The sequence below is a fragment of the Paramisgurnus dabryanus genome, chromosome 10 (genome assembly GCF_030506205.2).
Source record: "Paramisgurnus dabryanus chromosome 10, PD_genome_1.1, whole genome shotgun sequence".
Lineage (NCBI taxonomy): Eukaryota > Metazoa > Chordata > Actinopteri > Cypriniformes > Cobitidae > Paramisgurnus > Paramisgurnus dabryanus.
Window position 1 is genome coordinate 36,023,867 of NC_133346.1, and position 16,427 is coordinate 36,040,293.

Here is a 16,427-nt window from a genome sequence, read left to right on the forward strand (position 1 = left end):
TTTACCTTGAGAACAGAATGACATTACCAAGACATGACATGTCCCTTAGAACAAATGACAATTATAGAAATAACATTTATTCAGATCACCACCTTGGCACCTCACCTCTAGAAAAAACCTCACTGGATATGGTCTATGGATTCCCCCTGATTATATGCACCTTATGTGCCTTGGAGTCATGCGTCGGCTTCTCTTGTGGCTACGGCTGGGTCCTCTAACATGTAGGCTGTCGTGCTTCCAAGTCAACATATTAACAGAGAGGTTGTTTAGCGAGTGTGCCCATTGAATTTGCTCGCAAACTGAGGGAACTGAAGGAAATTGATTGATGGATGGTGACAGAGTTCAGGCAGTTTTTATTGTACACAGGCCCTGTTATGCACAAAGACCTACTCAATTCAGAGGTGTACAAAAACTTTTTGCTGTTCCTACAATTTTCACAGTTTGTACATCTTGCAGAAGATGCAAAACACCATGGTGTCCTTGACAACTTCAGTGCTTTTAAATATGAGGATTACCTCAATAAACTGAAGAGACTCTTGCGGAAGCCTACATGCCCACATGGTTTTCTGAAATGCACAAGAAAGACAAACAGAAAAACAACCCACGAATGCTCAGAAACAACATGCAGCCGGCCCTATACCTGAATCTTTTCTGGGAGACACACAGTATAAAGAACCAACATGTTTATACACAATCAAACTAGACCATGACAACAGCTTTGTTTACATTGGCGGAAAAGTGGCAAAAGGTCAAAACATTATTTCACTGGGGGAAGAAATTTAAATTGCGTTCAGTACCTTTAACCGCCACAAAAAAAATGTTTAATATCCCCTGCCATCCTCAGCACTTGGCAGCCATCTTGTTGACACCATTGCAACAACAACAACAGAATTCTGCAAATTTGAAAAGATTGAGGGGAAATTTTTTTTGTTCCATATGACCATTATTTTGTTTCAGTTCCTCTTCTACATACACAGTAGTTATTCATTTGTTTTCATTAGTTATTCTTTAATTTCACACATTCAAATGTTTTGTTTTGATTCATATTTCTTTTAAATAAATGTTAATTATTTATATAAGCAACTAAAATCAGAAGATTGTTAGACATTAACAAAGCCAACGGTTGTTGCAGATAGAGAATGTATCTGATAGTTGAGTTTGTAGAAGAGGGAACAACCGGTCCTATAGCACAACCATGGATCTCTGATGGCCATGCATGGTGGCCCCATACAAAGATTTGGACCGGCTGCTGAGGAGTATAACGGTTTCACACAGCGTGAGGAGAGCGTTTGCTGCGCGTGGCCATTGTGCTTTCACACCGGCTGCGTATGCAGCGCATAATGTGCAGTTTAATAACCGTATAAAAATCTCAAGTTCACATTACAGGGTACCCCCAGGATTGTCAAACCTAAATTCAAGGCATTTTAAGACCTTTTTAATACCACTTCAAATGAAATTTAATACTTACATTGCACCCATTTGTGTAGAATAAATAATTTTAAATAACGTAATATACCTCAAATAATTACTATTTACTATAGGTGTTTGAACATTCATGACAACATGCCTCTGAAAGGCTGAGTTCAAGGCCCAAACAGCCTAACCCTTTACCCAACAATCAAAACCAACAATCAAATAGATTTAATAGATTGAAATGTACATTTATATATATGATTTGTTAATTTGAAAATCCCTAAATCAGGGATAGGCAACTGGAGGGCCAGGGGCAACATGCGGCCCTCCTCTTTATCTTGTGCAGCCCGCCACGTTTTTAAGGTAGGGTTTCGCATTTTGAAAAATTGGTAACGGTAGCCGCCTAGCAATGAAATCAAAACCCCACCCTCCAGTCAAATCGCCATCCAAAGTCACGCCTCTTTCAAAACACATGAACACGCACAGATCAGACGGTCACATCTCATGTCTCATTCACCAGTGAGAAAACTTTGCAGTACAAAGTGAATAACATTTCTAAAATAACCAACATAAACAACTGGTTTACATCAGAATTAGTTAAAGCACACTTTCGGTTGTGTAGACGTAGTAACTATATCGTTGTGCTAATCCGTAAACAAACACAAATTTCTTTTGCAACACAATGTTTCATCAAAGTATAATATCTGAATCCGTCTCAATACAAACATATTGCGTACCTACCTTACCAAAATAAACAGTGCAACGACCCTTTCAGACCCTTTGCCTCCTGCAGCTGTTTGCATCTTGTGGTAAAGCAGTAATGTTGCCGATGTTGATTTGGGTTTTTGCTCTTTGCTGAACCAGGCAGTTTTTGCTGTTGTTATAAAAGATGTCTTTCGTTTTGTGGATCCTGTGCAGGTTGTCAATTCAGCAGAAAAGTTTGCCATTCTCTCTGTTTACAGACAGGAGGTGAGCGCACGTGAACGCGCCGATGACGTATGGTGTCTGTGTGGACTAGCTGCACGGTGGGCATTCAAATTACGCTTACGTATGAGGGACAAAAAAGGAAACGTGAGTTCAGACCAAAATTTATGATTGGTTGAACATTTTTTGGTCCTACACCTTTCACAGATGACATAAATTTCTACAAATACATTTAAACAACTTAACACAGTGATTGCTATCAGGATGTGAGGAGACTTTTAACCAGCATAACTAAAAATGTTTCAGGATCAAATCTGTTACCCTACCTTTAATATGACCATTATGTTGTATAAGGTAAATTATGCTAAAACAATAGTCTTGTTTGATCCATGCAATAAGCTGCAAACCACACAATTACACCAATTTTAATGTATTAATTTTTTTGCTGTTTAACATAGTTAAGATAATGAAAACATCTAATAACACTCATCAGCAATGCTCTGAACCAGAAAAATACTGACAAACAAAATTAACCATATTATGGCAAATTAAACAAAAACCCCTTTTTTTGATACTTAAACACAACAACAAATTAAAATTTAATGCTATTTTGACCCTAAAAAGATAATGATCATATTAAAACATGTCCTCTCTACCTAGTTTTACTAGTGACATTGTGGAACAAAAGATTGTGTGTCACTGATTAAATTAAACAACCGATCACCGGTGCGAGGACACCCGTCATTGTCCCGCCCCCACAGTCCCAAGTCATCTTGATCGAGCAAGTGCGTGTTGTGCAGCTGCAACCACATAGAGAGTCGAGCGAGTATTGAAGGCCAAATAGCTCAAATACACACGTATTTTAACACGTACTTAACGTGTACTTTACACGTGAAAAATTCACATGTACTTTATGTGTAAACAACACGTTAAATATACGTTAAATATGTGTAAAATACACATTAAGTATGTGTAAACAACGCGTGATTCAGACACCAGTTTTCAGTTAAAACGGGTCAATATGATTGGTTGCCTAAGAATTGGGTCAAACCATTTCTGTAAACCTAGGGGTTGTCTGACACTCATATAGGCTACATCCTACCACCATTACAGATCTTACAGTTTTTGTCCTTTTCTTGTGTATCCCATACAAATAAATAGGTAGATTGCAGTTTTGAAAAGGTATAGGAGTTATTTATTGGTGAAAGTTATTTAATAAAAGGCCCATTTTGCACATAAGTAAGCATTCTGATTGTAACCCAATTTAACACACCTCAGTTTTCTAACATGTGTTTATGGAAAAGCTTACAGGTGTGATTCTTTAAATTGAAGAGATAGAACATAGTAATGAATTTTCGTTTTTGATAAACATTATAAACTTTGATTTCATTTACAGCTTTGGCCAGTAGGGTGCAACCAATATTACAGAAATGTCACATCTAAAGTTAAAATCTATCAAGCTCAGCGTTCTAAATGGTTTCAAAACACAGTGGTTTTAAAGAGATGAGATACTCACCCTTAATGTTTTAAATGAGTAGTCTTGGCCATGTGTACTTACGTCAGACCTGTCAGCAGCTTCATATGCTTTATATCTTTAAGCATACAATACTTAAGACACTTATATAATTGCAATAAATTTAACTGCAATACAGGTACACAAGACTCTTTGCATTATCAATAGGTAATGGCACACTAGAGAGTCATTAAGAGACTACTGGAACATATAGATTCATTAACCATCCAAATGCCACACAAACAGTGATTTTATTATTTAACCTAACTTATCTGTCAAAAAATATGTTTTTTTGTATGGCTCCTATATGTGAATAGCCTGTGAATTTTTAGAGGACTCTATACTTTAAGATTAGCTTTCCATTAACTACTATCTGAATAACGGTAACCCACTAGTAATGACTCAAATGTTACTACATCCTTCTAGAGTAATAAAATTAAAGTGAAGATCATGGTAACCCGCTATATATATATATATATATATATATATATATATATATATATATATATATATATATATATATATATATATATTAGGGGTGGGAATCGCTTGGACCCTCATGAATCGATTCAGAATCGATTCTTAGGGTCCCGATTCGATTCAGAATCGATTCTTGACGTACTAATTTGCATATCTGTGACGTCATTACGTCGCATTGCTTTCAAAGCCAGGTTAATGTTTGCGCCTTTGCTAGTCTCTGAACTGTCATATAGTGTACTTTAATGCAACTAGGGATAAATAATGTCATTCTTATATACATACATGTCCTGTTTCTGTTGTAAGACATTAAAACCATTAAAAATATTAATTTAACGTGACATATTAATTCTATATGTTAACCGGCATTAACTTCCACGAACGTTAAGCGTCTAATCATCATCATTATACACAGTGATTGGCAGTATTACTGTATTTATATAATGCAGCGCACCCAGCGACTGAATAACAAACTATGTGCATATTTTTACAGAAGTATATTCATGTTATATCTAAACAGTCTGCGGATGGTTTAGGGCAGGGGTGTCCAATACGTCGATCGCAAAGGCAATGCCGGTAGATCGCACAACTGCTGCTCCACGCGCAAAATTGTCATTATGGTCTTGGAGTAATTGTGAAACATGCAGGTCTTTTTGAGTTGCTGCGCCTTTCTTCTCAAATGTGTTTTGACAGGCCACTGCAGCTCAGTCGTCTTTAACTTCCAAAATTCACATGGATGCGCATTCTTGCCTCACGCAGTTGTTAATTCACATGCACGGTGTGTGTGAGCGAGCAAACGAGATGGAGAGAGAGGCAGCGTAGCGCTGATATGTATGCTTCTGATACAGTTTGTTTCACTAAACCGCATCTCCGCTATTTTAAGGAGTACTCGCCATGTACTCAAGGTTTTTTTTAAAACTCCTCAAAAAGAATAGAGTAATGGTGACAGCCCTAAATTCAATGTAGAGATATATGCAGTATAGTCCTACAAGCATTTAAAGTGTTCTTTCTCTTCTGCTCTTGTAAGCTCCGCTATGCGCTAGTACAGCGCGCGCTCTCTTAAGTTGTCCGTGTGCATCACCGCTCCCCCAGTTGAGTTCCGCCTTTTGGTTCTGATAACGTGACGTTATTTTGTAAACTAACATTTAAGAATCGATTCTTGACATTTGTGAATCGATTCAGAATCGGCCCACGTCTGAATCGCGATTCATCTAAGAATCGATTTTTTTGCCCACCCCTAATATATATATACAGTCTTGTTCAAAATAATAGCAGTACAATGTGACTAACCAGAATAATCAAGGTTTTTAGTATATTTTTTATTGCTACGTGGCAAACAAGTTACCAGTAGGTTCAGTAGATTCTCAGAAAACAAACAAGACCCAGCATTCATGATATGCACGCTCTTAAGTCTGTGCAATTGGGCAATTAGTTGAAAGGGGTGTGTTCAAAAAAATAGCAGTGTCTACCTTTGACTGTACAAACTCAAAACTATTTTGTACAAACATTTTTTTTTCTGGGATTTAGCAATCCTGTGAATCACTAAACTAATATTTAGTTGTATGACCACAGTTTTTTAAAACTGCTTGACATCTGTGTGGCATGGAGTCAACCAACTTGTGGCACCTCTCAGCTGTTATTCCACTCTATGATTCTTTAACAACATTCCACAATTCATTCACATTTCTTGGTTTTGCTTCAGAAACAGCATTTTTGATATCACCCCACAAGTTCTCAATTGGATTAAGGTCTGGAGATTGGGCTGGCCACTCCATAACATTAATTTTGTTGGTATGGAACCAAGACTTTGCCCGTTTACTAGTGTGTTTTGGGTCATTGTCTTGTTGAAACAACCATTTCAAGGGCATGTCCTCTTCAGCATAGGGCAACATGACCTCTTCAAGTATTTTAACATATGCAAACTGATCCATGATCCCTGGTATGCGATAAATAGGCCCAACACCATAGTAGGAGAAACATGCCCATATCATGCTCCATTCTTCACTGTCTTCAATGTGTACTGTGGCTTGAATTCAGAGTTTGGGGGTCATCTCACAAACTGCCTGTGGCCCTTGGACCCAAAAAGAACAATTTTACTCTCATCAGTCCACAAAATGTTCCTCCATTTCTCTTTAGGCCAGTTGATGTGTTCTTTGGCAAATTGTAACCTCTTCTGCACATGCCTTTTTTTTAAACAGAGGGACTTTGCGGGGGATTCTTGAAAATAGATTAGCTTCACACAGACGTCTTCTAACTGTCACAGTACTTACATGTAACTCCAGACTGTCTTTGATCATCCTGGAGGTGATCATTGGCTGAGCCTTTGCCATTCTGGTTATTCTTCTATCCATTTTGATGGTTGTCTTCCGTTTTCTTCCACGTCTCTCTGGTTTTGCTCTCCATTTTAAGGCATTGGAGATCATTTTAGCTGAACAGCCTATCATTTTTTGCACCTCTTTATAGGTTTTCCCTTCTCCAATCAACTTTTTAATCAAAGTACGCTGTTCTTCTGAACAATGTCTTGAACGACCCATTTTCCTCAGCTTTCAAATGCATGTTCAACAAGTGTTGGCTTCATCCTTAAATAGGGGCCACCTGATTCACACCTGTTTCTTCACAAAATTGATTTCTCAGTGATTGAATGCCACACTGCTATTTTTTTGAACACACCCCTTTCAACTAATTCAACTAATTGCCCGATTGCACAGCCTTAAGAGCGTGCATATCATGAATGCTGGGTCTCATTTGTTTTCTGAGAATCTACTGAACCTACTGGTAACTTGTTTGCCACGTAGCAATAAAAAAATATACTAAAAACCTTGATTATTCTGGTTAGTCACATTGTACTGCTATTATTTTGAACAAGACTGTATATATATATATATATATATATATATATATATATATATATATATATATTTCTAATAAAATATTTCTAATATTCAGAAATGCGCTCTCCGCTCACGAGCTCTGATTGGAACAAACCCGAACCTCACTGTCTGCTGAAATTGTGCAGAAACATTAAAATATAACCAGCTTTTTAAAATGGTTTTAAAACTAAACATTTAGGGGCGGTTTCCCGGACCAGGATTAGCTTAATCCAGGACTAGGCCTTAGTTTAAGTAGGAAATATAACTAGTTTTAACAAACATGCCTTACTAAAAACATTACCTGTGTGCATTTTGAGGTAAAACAAAGGGCCCTGATGTATTTTAAGATATGTAAGTGCAAGTTGTTTTCAGTTTGGAGAGCTCTTAAAAGTGTTTAAGTCTAGGACTAGTCTAATCCCTATCCGGGAAACCGCCCCTTAGACCAGTGATTCCCAACCGGGGGTACGTGTACCCCAGGGGGTATGTGAAGAGTTTCCAGGGGGTACGCGAAAAGATTTAGATTTTGCTTTGATCTCAATTACTGTTAATAAAAATGTCTTTCGTTTGTCCAATCATTTACCTAAGATTCATTTTTGTGAGGAAAACATTGTAAAAAGGACTACTTTTTAATTTTAATCTTATCATTAAATTATTAGCCGTCGTGAGTAATGCGCTGAATGCTCCAAAACGCAATAGCGATGTCCAACTCAAGAACGATCTGACTATTTTTAATGAACCTGAATAGTTTTCTAAAGACACAAAGTTTATTAACTATAAATAATCTTCAAATAAAGATATTCATTCCCGCTGCCATTGCATTTTCAAATGACGCAAAAAAACTTTTGCATTGTTTTTGGCTAACATATTTTGTCCCGTATGATGTCTTTTGTATTTATAGTGAATGTCTTCACACATGTTGTTTCTCTTTATATTTGAACAGAATAATTTAACTTATTTGCAGACTTTAATTATCAGTAACTTAAATTGAGATTTTAGTAGGGCATTTATTAAAAAGGACGTGAGAGCTCAATTCCAAATAAGCGCCGTAGTGGAACATTTGCGTGTGATTTACTACAAAGGCGCAAATAAAATACACAGGCATAATAATGACATAAGCACATTTCCATAATGACCATTGCAATCTATAAGAGCAGCGCAATTTAGTACAGGGTCGCAAATAAGAGACCTCGGCAGGGCATCACAATGAAAATGCGGACTGTGGAGTATGAAATTCCAGCTAAGTAAAAGTATACACTAAGAACCGGAGGACAAAAGATGAGGGGTAAAAGAAGTTTTGAAATACCTGATTTGACTTCTCCTTGTGACTTCTCCTCCTCCTTTCTCCATCAAATTAAACATAGCATGGCTTGGCAATCTATACAGATGTGGCTTTTAAAAATGCGCGTCTCTGAGACCAGAATGCCGCGGAGACTTCCGAAATTCTGCGAGATCCCGCAAAAGGGGGGTTCGGTGGGGGACGCAGGAAATATAAAAACCTGTAGAGGGCAGGCGTGTTTCTTGTAGGCCATACTGACGACAATGTGTGTGCTCGACTTCATGCTGAGCGTATACTGTATGATATTGAAGTAACATGACACGGATTATCGATGTTTAGGCGATAGACTTTGATGTCATACAAATGCATGCTTTTTGGCAAACATTTTGTTGGCGAAGTTATTCTTCATATTCTTCATAAAAATCCGACTCAAACGCGCATCATTTGTCTTATTTTTTCCGTGTACTTACAGTAGAAGAGACGTGATGTATGATAATCGAGTCTTATAACAAAATAATTCGCGAAGACCTTTGAAGAGACCGAGCGCATTTACGCAATATCATTAACTAGTTTATCTAATTTTACATTTAGTTCATTTTTGCATCTGAACGTTTTAATAGATTTAACATGGTTGTGGTGCGCTTTTCTGCATTACTGAACAGTAGGCTACTTTTTATATTATCATGTTTCCCTTTACATGGTATGAAACACGATAAAAAGTATGCATTGGTGTTTAATACATTTCACTGAGAATTTGTATAATATGTTATACTTTTGTACTAAGGAAATAAAATCATATTGTGAGTGTAAATATTCATAAATTCGAGGAGTTTCTGAGGTGTTTGTCATCGGCAAAATGCGCAGTTTCTTTTGTTACTGATTAAAAACCGTTGGCTATGTGATTGTTTAAAATTGACATTATTTCTACTTATTATTAATTAATTTTTTGCCTACATTTACTCAAATAATATCAATGTGAAAATATAAGTAAATCATACTTTAAGTTAGGCGTAAAACTTACACATTTTTGATGTCAAATAGAAATAATAATAATTTGAAATATGCAATTATTACAGTTTTAAAAACTTAAATATATTACTCTGACCTTTTTAAATATATTGACTAAAATAATCTGTAAATGTAATACTTATATTATTAAGGCGTATACATCAAATAATATATGTACATTTTACACAAAATATCTGTTCTATTTTTAGTAATTTATTTTCCAACTAAAAAAATCGCATTACTGCATTAAGAGATTTTATTAAGTTACTTTAATCATTTATTTTAGAGATATTTACAAAGCCACTGAATCAATTTTAACAGTGTGTACATTATGACCTTACGGTAGACTATTATTAAATGCATATAAATAAAAATATGTAAAACTAAATAAAAAAGATATCATACACGGACTGTAGTGTTGTCACGGTACCAAAAATTCAGTATTCGGTACCGATACCAGTGAACATTCACGGTTCTCGGTACCAATTCCGGTACCAAAGCAAAACACAAAAACATGTTATTCAAACAAAACACTATTTTTTATTAATAAAGTTAAACAAAAACACACAAATTACTTAACACACTTTTCTTATAACATTAAACATTTTTATAAATGTAACAAAATATGCCATGACTGAGTAACACTGAAATAATATAAAATGTAAACAAAACAATGGCATTATTCAAGTACTTCAAGGATTGTAAACATCTGAGTAACTAAATAACATCTTAATAAATTACAAGCATTGAAAAGAACAAAAAAAAGTTTCACTTACTCTTTGCTTAAAGTTTCACACCAAACAATACTGGCTTACATTTATTTAAAGAACTTTGATGTTAATTTTCCTTGGGTAACTTTTTTGTCATTTCCAGATTTTTTGAAAGAAACACTAACATATCAACATGTTCCTGAGTCAGTCTTGAGCGTCTTGGGCTTACAATATACCCTGCAGTACTGAATACTCTTTCAGATGAACAGCTTGATGCAGCAATGCACAGATACTTCCTGGCAAACTCTGATAGTTGAGGTAGTGTACCCATATTTGTTTTCCACCATGAAAGTGGATCATCCTCAGCACTGACCTCAGGCATCTGACTGTACACCAAGAACTCACCATTTAACTCGTCACTTGCAGTAAGCTGTGTTTGACTTGAGGATGCTGGTTCTCCTTTTTCTTTCTTTTCCCCTTGTATGGTGGAGAGAAGTTGCTTCAGGTCAGTTTTGGATTTTTTAGAAGGCCTCACTTGACTTGACTCTCCAGAAACTTGAGATACATTTCCATCATTGCCCATTTTCTTCACCTCATCCAGGAGACTTTGCTTCACATCATCCTTAAGAGAAACAAAGCTGTTCTTAAATCTTGGATCAAGGTAAGTTGCAGTGTTTAAAAGAAGCTGTAGCTGCAGGTTATCATAGCGATGCCGAAGATACTCGTTTATCTTCTCCTTCATCTCCTGGGTTAATGCAGAGTCACTTTGTTCATAACTGAGACAATCATATATCTTCCAAAGCAATGGCAAGACTGAGGACAGGGTGGTATGTTTTTCCCCACTAAGTGCATCTGTAAAAGGACTGAGAGGCTCGAGAACTGCTTTAACAGTTTCTAAAACTGTAATGTCCGTGTCTTTTGGCATCAGATACCATTTTTTCCTGTCTTCAGCCAGCACAGCACAGACAACCTGCTGTTGCTCCAAGAAACGTTGCACCATATCGTATGAAGAATTCCAGCGAGTGGGTTCATCATGAATGAGTTTATGGTCTGGAGAGGAGAGATCTTTCTGTTTTTTGACAAGCTGACGTGAAAGTTTTGGGGATCTTGTAAAGGCAGAGATTGTTTTTCGGAGCCTTGACAGCGATGCAGACACCCTGCTAATCTCTAATGCCTTATTTACAGCAAGATGGAGATTGTGTCCAAAGCAAGGAATCCAGGTGTAGTCTTCGAAGGCTTTTTTGTTATTTGTGGCATTATCAGTTGTAATGCCTGACATTCTTATGATGTCCAAATTCCAGTCTTCAAGTTTCTCTTCAAAGGCCTCCTTCAAACTTTCAGCAGTGTGATCTGTGTTGAGACCACAACAGCCAAGGCACCAGGATTGCAATTCCCACAATTTGGTAATGTACTGCAGAGTTACAGACATAAAAGTGTCTGCAGTTCTACTTGTCCAAAGATCTGTTGTGCAGCTGTAAAACGGTTTCTCTCCGAGATGCTGGATTATGATATCCCTCGTTTCATTGTACAGGCGGGGAATCTCTGTGTACATAAAAAAGTTTCGGCTTGGAAGCTGGTATTTTGGGTTTAGGTGATGAAGCATTTGCTGGAATCCACGTTTTTCAACCGTGTAAATGGGCACTTGATCTGTACATAAAAATTCTGCAACAGCTCGGTTAAGTTTTCTTGCTTCAGGTGAGTTTTTGTCATATTTCTGCTGCTGCTGAAAAGCATCTGTAACTGTTGTCTGTTTTAGAGTTTGCTGAGGAGTTTGATGATCATCCTCAGTCTGCAGCTGTAAAATAAAAAAATACTCAAGTAAAGCAATAGACTTGAGTCTGACCAAATGCTACATTAAATTGTTGACACTAGCTAAAACACAATTTTTCAGTAACAAACCTTAGCTTTTATAATAAATGTAGGTAAATTACAGTGTGCAGATAAAGTGTACTGTATATCACTGTTACATAGATAAAACTGTATTATTGAAAACAATTTAAAATGCTATTCCATTAGTTGGATGATATTAGATAACATGACCAAACAATAAACAAAAGTTAAATAGCAATTATTTTTCTTAGGGTTGATCAAAAATATATTTTCTAAAATCAAAATTATTTATCTGTTAACATTAATTAATATTTGTAAATGTTGTTTTAATTAATGTCGTAAAAATATATGTTCACTCACTGTAAGCTGATGATTGCATGAAAATGATATCTTATGGTAAAGTGTTATCAAACTATACAGGAGATAACACGTGTTTTAGTCAATTCTAACTTTAATTTATTCCTAAATGAGTTCATTTTTTTTTTAAACTTGCTTAAAAAATATTTAACCAAGATTAAGCCTAGAAGTGCTTAATGACAAAAACAATATTAACCATACATTTGTATATTTTCTAACACATATTTTGAATACACGAGTCATTTAAAAATCCTCTGGTGTGTAAAAGATAGCAAATACCACAATGTTCGTCTGTTTTTTACCCTAACAAAAGTTATAGGAGCAATAAATGATTAATGAAGAAACTTTTTTTCTAATACGCATTATATTAGCGTTAGCCGCGCCTATGCTAATGATTAACTGCGCAAGCAGCGATCCATTTTCAACCCGACACTCAAATTAAAATACGGCATAATATTCATAACAGAAGCTCTAAGAACAAAATTAAATTGAAACTTACCTGCTTAAACTCTCTCATTAGATCCGGATGTCTGTCTTTAAGGTGCTTTATTAAGTTTGAAGTGTTTCCTCCTCTTGAGAGAAAACTTCGGTGACATCTTTTGCAAACTGGTTTTTGGGGATCTATAATGTTACCCTTGTCATCAGCTGCAAACCCAAAATATCTCCATACGTGGCTCTTTCCTCCTTTCTTCTCAACAAGTGGATTCTGAGCCGCCGCTGCATCAGCAGCACCGCCGGTCGCCATGTCTCAGTGCTTATATAACGAGGACGCGACTGCGTGCGCACCTTGCGCATCAAGAACCGGGTTGACCGGGTACCCGGTTCTTAAAAAAACGTGGAACCGTAACTTTTTTTTTTTTTTAGTACCGGCTTGGTACCGAAGTACCGGGTCTTTTGACAACACTAACGGACTGTATGTAAGCATACATTTTCTTGTTCGGTGCACGTGGGTTTAAATGCCGTATTTCTAAAGAAGAATTTAAAAACTTTATTGGTGGTAGTTGAGAAGAATTCCTTTTTCCATTTCTAAATAATTTTGAGCGCAATATAAATATATCATATTGTTATTCTTATTATATAAGAATACGCAATTTTTACAACATTTTTAACATATAGAAAATATACGTTAAGCATGTTGTGTGTATTTCCTAATTACAAGCTTTTGATGAAATTGCACCAAAACTAAACGTGCATAAAAACATAAAAAAGTCAGTTAAATAAGCGAAAAATCTTTTTTATGAGCTCAAAATTTTGAATATAATGTGCTATTGCTGAAAATTGCCCATCTCTAAAGGAGAATATTCATCTTTAAAGTTTAAGAAACAAAAAAGTACTGATAAGCATTCTCAAACATATATATTCTGCAAGCACTCATTTATCCATAATGATGTAATTTATTTTTTAATAACATATTGTCGCTGTCGGGCAAAGATACTCTCTGGACACCAAGACCATGTCTATGGGTTCAAGAATAACAAAATATTGGCCATTTGAAACTCGAAAGTCATCACTTTATTTTGTCCCATTGTTTTCCATTTTGCGTGTGGTAAAACTCCTGTGCGCGTCGTTCAAATTCATTGAAATTTCGTTCACTTGTAGTTTAGCAAGTATGTGTAATACAATTTCAATAATGTTTTTACACTGCACATCGTCTGAGGAAATCCGAAGTTGCGTCGAGGGGAACCAAGCTGACAGCCGCGACAGCAGAGATTGTCACGTACCTACAAAAGGGTATTGGAAAAAGCTTGCATCTGACCTGCAGCGATATCATTCTGGCTTGGTGGGATGTCAGCCAGCGAGAGTCCTCTGATTCTGACCTTGTTCTTTTACTCCTCAGAGTCTAAAACCAGGAGGGCATATTAAGTATTCATTTTATTTTCATTTTAACAGAGCAGCTATGGTTGCGCGTTTCACACACCTCTCCAAACCACGTTGTTAACACTATGCTTGTTCGACTTCATGCGGCGCCGCAGGAACCGACAGCCGGATGACGTCAGAGTACCGCGAGAATGATTCAAGAAATCATATTTCGCCTTGCTCTCGCGATACTGTGACGTCTTCCGGCTGTCGATTCTCGGGGCGCCGCATGAAGTCGAACAAGCCTATTGACAGCAGCAAAAGCTACGCATCCGCTTTTAACTTGTAAAACTCAAAGGTATATGGGTAATGTAGTCTCTGCTCTCGGTGGGACGAATTAGGTAGCTTGCATTGTGAAGGGCGCTTTGAAAAGCGGCAGCGCAGCCAAATAATTAATTAAATTAAGCCTCTGATTTAAACAGATGTGCAAATGAGCGTTCTGGTACGCTAGAAGTACGTTCTGGGCGCAGGGAGAGGTGGTGGTACGCTCAAGAGCTATATTTGGAAGTGGCGGTACTGAGTACTGGCGCCTACCGGCCCACATTAAAGCACTGGTGGTAGCAAAGGTAGACGGCCCTTTGAAAAGCAAAAGAAAGCTGATAAAAATGAGAAACCTACACTGACATAAATTGGAGTAGGATTTAGGCTACTTAACAAAATCTAAACATTTTTCACTCAGAAAATGCTAGTAAATATAAACAAAATTATCAGCAGCTTTAACTTTATAACTTTTTTAATTTTAATTCACTCTTTGTTTCAGCGATGTTTATAAATATACTATATTTTTGCATTTTGATGACAAACTGTTCAACACTGAAAAGAAACTAATGTAATCTTCCTGATTTAATCACGTAAAACACAAGTCTAAACACAAGCACCACTTTTCTGAATGATGATAATCACAAACATCCCAGAGTTTGTAAACCAATTGTTTATAAAACATATTTAATGCTAACTTTACTTAAAAATTCAGAAAATATTTTTTACAGTGTATAAATAAAAAGACATGAAGGAAGTTAATTCCAAAATGTAATTAATTGTACAGGGTTTAGCTGCTTGTTTTAGCAGCTACCAGTGACACAGAGTCAAGAAATTAAAAACCACCCACCCCTAGGTCTGCCAATTCTTTGCCAACCCCCAATGCTAATCGATCACCTCATCAAAGAAAACCGGTTTATCCAGTTTTCACCAGCGTGTTGGGTTTTAATATCAACCCTTGCAGTTTCTTTGTTAAAATGTAATTTAAGCAAATAGGCCTAATACATACGCTGTATGTTATTTTAAATGAATGTTTATAACTTATAAAATTAAGTGGATATCAGGTAACTTAATTTGACATATGTTGATATAACCTACACTGTAAAAAATCCAATTAATAAAAAGTTGGACGGGCAAAAATATATAAGTTAAACCATTTTTTTTGTTTGAGCTAGTTGAGAAGACATATTATTTTAAGTCTAGATAAATCTGTGTTTAAAACATTAAATGAATGGTTATTTTCAAATCCAGTCAACATTCAGAATGGCTAATGTTGACTGAACTAATTAAGACAAATCAGGTAAATATGTGGAGTTATGACAGCTATGTTTTCTGACAGCAAAATGCTCCTAATATTACTGTTATTTGGTCACAAAATGTAATTGTAAGAGTTGTTCAGGCGTGAATGTATGTGCTTAAAGTTTAAATATGCGGTCGGTTAATAAAGATAGCGTCTATTTAAACGTGTGCTCTGACACTTTCGGACGGAGATGAGCTCCATATGAGCTCCAGAAAATCACCGGCGCTTAAGCGCTCACACCCCGCCCAGCGCAGCCTCGCCTCGGCAAGCGCATCAGAAATCGACTGCTGGCTCTGATATCTCTGTGGCGTTTAAACGTGATTTAATTCATTTTAATTTCTCATACTTAAAAATGAAAGGGTTATGTTTTAACCCTTGTTGCTCATGTTGCTGGTACTTTGCCTTAAAGAGTCAAAGGGCGTTTTTATGTGGCGCTGCGCAGACAGTTCGGCAACGAAGACATCAAAGTACCGCGAGAGCAAGTCGAAATGTTACAAATGGTCCGACTTTACCTTTGCTCTCGCGGTACTCTGATGTCATACGCCGACCAGTCAGCGCCGCACCATTTAAAGTCGAACACACAAAGCGTCAAGGCAGGGCCGCTGGAAGTCATTTTGAACAGGGGGTGCTGTGA

At 36.6% G+C, this 16,427-nt stretch overlaps 1 protein-coding gene across 1 annotated transcript; it reads right to left on the reverse strand.

Moving 5' to 3' along the window:
- Positions 1-434: 434 nt before the first annotated feature.
- On the reverse strand, positions 435-13,123 carry LOC135718330 (E3 SUMO-protein ligase ZBED1-like). Its single transcript, XM_065240677.1, has 3 exons — positions 12,878-13,123; positions 10,445-11,986; positions 435-566 (listed from the first exon to the last, which is right to left on the reverse strand). The coding sequence occupies exons 1-3, from the start codon at positions 13,121-13,123 to the stop codon at positions 435-437; spliced, it is 1,920 nt and encodes a 639-aa protein (XP_065096749.1).
- Positions 13,124-16,427: the final 3,304 nt, after the last annotated feature.